Source organism: Atta cephalotes (assembly GCF_000143395.1).
Source record: "Atta cephalotes unplaced genomic scaffold scaffold00020, whole genome shotgun sequence".
Taxonomy (NCBI): domain Eukaryota; kingdom Metazoa; phylum Arthropoda; class Insecta; order Hymenoptera; family Formicidae; genus Atta; species Atta cephalotes.
This window is the reverse complement of record NW_012130084.1, coordinates 152,089-154,783: the sequence shown is the minus strand read 5'-3', so window position 1 is coordinate 154,783 and position 2,695 is coordinate 152,089. Positions and strand designations below refer to the sequence as shown.

At 31.1% G+C, this 2,695-nt stretch overlaps 1 protein-coding gene across 1 annotated transcript in view; it reads right to left on the bottom strand.

Annotated features, from left to right (window-relative positions):
- Window positions 1-2,695, bottom strand: part of LOC105619212 (protein sidekick) — a 38,844-nt gene that overhangs the window by 14,985 nt on the left and 21,164 nt on the right. Inside the window, exon 2 of the mRNA XM_012200736.1 lies at window positions 226-321. Coding sequence (XP_012056126.1) covers window positions 226-321 — 96 coding nt within the window. The remainder of the gene's footprint in view (window positions 1-225; window positions 322-2,695) is intronic.

Genomic DNA, 2,695 nt, shown 5'->3' with positions numbered 1-2,695 from the left:
ATAATTATTATATATANATAATATATATATAATAATAATATATATACTATATATATATATAATTATATACTACTACTACTACTACTACTACTCTCTCTCTCTCTCTCTCTCTCTCTCTCTCTCTCTCTCTCTCTCTCTCTCTGTGTGTGTGTGTGTGTGTGTGTGTGTGTGTGTGTGTTCCTATGTTAATAAATTTTCAGATTAAATGTTACGGTCATGACTTACCTCTCGCTTGGCATTGTAGAAACTTCGTGCGATTTTCGCTAAGTATATTGCTACTACTGGACGGTTGATTGATGAAACGCGGTTCCTGAAGTGGTTCTGCAAACAGAGAAATGTTTTTTCTTCTTCAAATCTCGTGGTTTAACAGAAGTTTTACAATATCGCGCAGATTGTAGATTAATCTTGAATTGCTTGCATTTCGCATAGGTTACGGATTCGCAGCAAATTTGCAATTCGTAATATCGTGGATAAATAATAATTTTATTGCGTCTATATAAAAAATAATGATCTACAAATAGTTCGAATAATTATAAAGAGCATAAATATAATAAAACATGATAAGACTGACATGATGACCAAAGATAAGACTGCAAAGCAGTCGTCATGGTGTCTACTTATAGTCAAAACAATCAGGACGCAAGAAGAATAAAATTATAACACAAAAACACGGTAAATAGAACAAAGAAATAAATCATAGAATAATATGATGTTATAGATAGTCTTATATGTCAGTAGAGATTGAGATTGAATTTAATCTATCAGACAAAAGAAATACAATATCAAGTTTAATGAACTATACTTCGATTGGTCAAATTCAATTTTAAATTCAAGCTTAATCTCTAGTCTAATCTGATATGAATAAGAATCTAATAATAAAACCTAAGAAATATCAATATAACACTGGTTGATAAAAAATAAGACTTGATAAAAAAAAAACGACGGAATGGAAGGAAGAAAATGGATAAGAACAAATATAACACAAAGTATAAAATTGTTACATAAGACGTCTTTAAATCATCTTTTAGACACAAAAAAATCAGATTTTATGACCTGATTTTAAACACTTTTGTTGTCCGGGAAGAACCTAACATTAGATTAGAAAGTAATAAGTTAACATATTTAATTGCGACATAAGAAGCGACGCGACAGCGTGATTTAATTTTAGAATTTTGATTTTTGAAATATAATGGCAAATTCGACTGTAATCTCATGCGATTACAAGTGAATTCCGTATGGCTGACCGACAGCCTGAGTCATCGGAAGTGCGTAAGAGAGATGTAATAATTTATAGCGCTCCAGAAAGGCCGACTGAGGCCGACGAACGAGAGGAAAGAATGCGAGCGAACGGCTGCATTCGGATGCCGAAGTGCCGAGTCACATGCAATGCACGTAAAGCCGACACGTGCACCCGCCCGTATCCACCGGACGTTCCACGCTCTGGTGATCTTGACACACGGGTATACATCGGTGTGTCGCAACCTCTCCTCGTAGAACCACGATTTCGTCGTAAACAAAAAGGAGCGAGCTAACGATTTCGAAAAAAGTACGCTCTTCGATTTTCAAGAAGCAAAAATCTACATTTTTCTCTAAAAAATCTAATCTTTTTCTGAAAGTAAAAATCTCTGAAAACATTTATATTGTATTTAAAATAGGTGTCTTTTTTTTTTCTACTGATAGAGAGAAGCTTTGAAGAAAGTACAATTCTTGATTTTTTAAGATGTAAAATTGTACACAGAAAAATTATCAGAAATATCATTCTGTTTAGATATCTTTAACAAAGAATATCTTCTTAATAATAATGTTAAAATATATGATACTTATTATAAATAAAAAAAACTCATTATTTACTCAAAAGAATTAATTTTCTTTTAAAAAATATTATAAAACTGAATTGAAAAATTAAGCAATTTTATATAAACAAAATTTTAATCCTGGAATATGCCAATTTTACAGAGGTGATTTCTGCTAATTTGAAGTATGAATTTATGATTAATGTGGAGCATCCTCTAGAACAAATTCCTATGGATGTATAAACAAAACAATTTACGGATCGACGATCGCGAGTGACGAGTGATAGTTCAATTTCCCGAACATCATTGTATCATTCAACCGGCAATTTATTCCGACCTAATACACTGCGTGATGCACGGATTCGCGTTCCAATCGCACACACACACCATGCAATCAGTCATGCTGTATTATAGGCGGATCATGCTATATATAAGGAACGGACGATCGTGTGATCGCGTCGCACCTGGGCCATAAATATCGATTCAGTCCGATAAGCACCATTGATGAGAGGTGCTTATACTTGATATGCTATCGTTTCCACATATGTCGATATATTTCGTAATTGTTCCAATTTTATCTGTACGAAAATGATTTTTAAAAGACTGACTAAAATAAGACAAGTTTACTGAAGCACAGAATATTTATGATAAATATTTATTACTATTCATTTTTTGAAATATTATATAAATATTTTATACATATTTTATATAAAGCTTTATTCAAAATATTATTAAAAGCTAGACTAAATATCTAATATAATATTTATGATAAATATAAATAAATATTTCTGATAAGTACTTTTTACTTGAGTTATAATGTTTATTAAGTATTTCCATAGCATTTATTACAAGATTTACAATAAATATTTTATAATAAATATTTATGATCTCTCTCTCTCTCT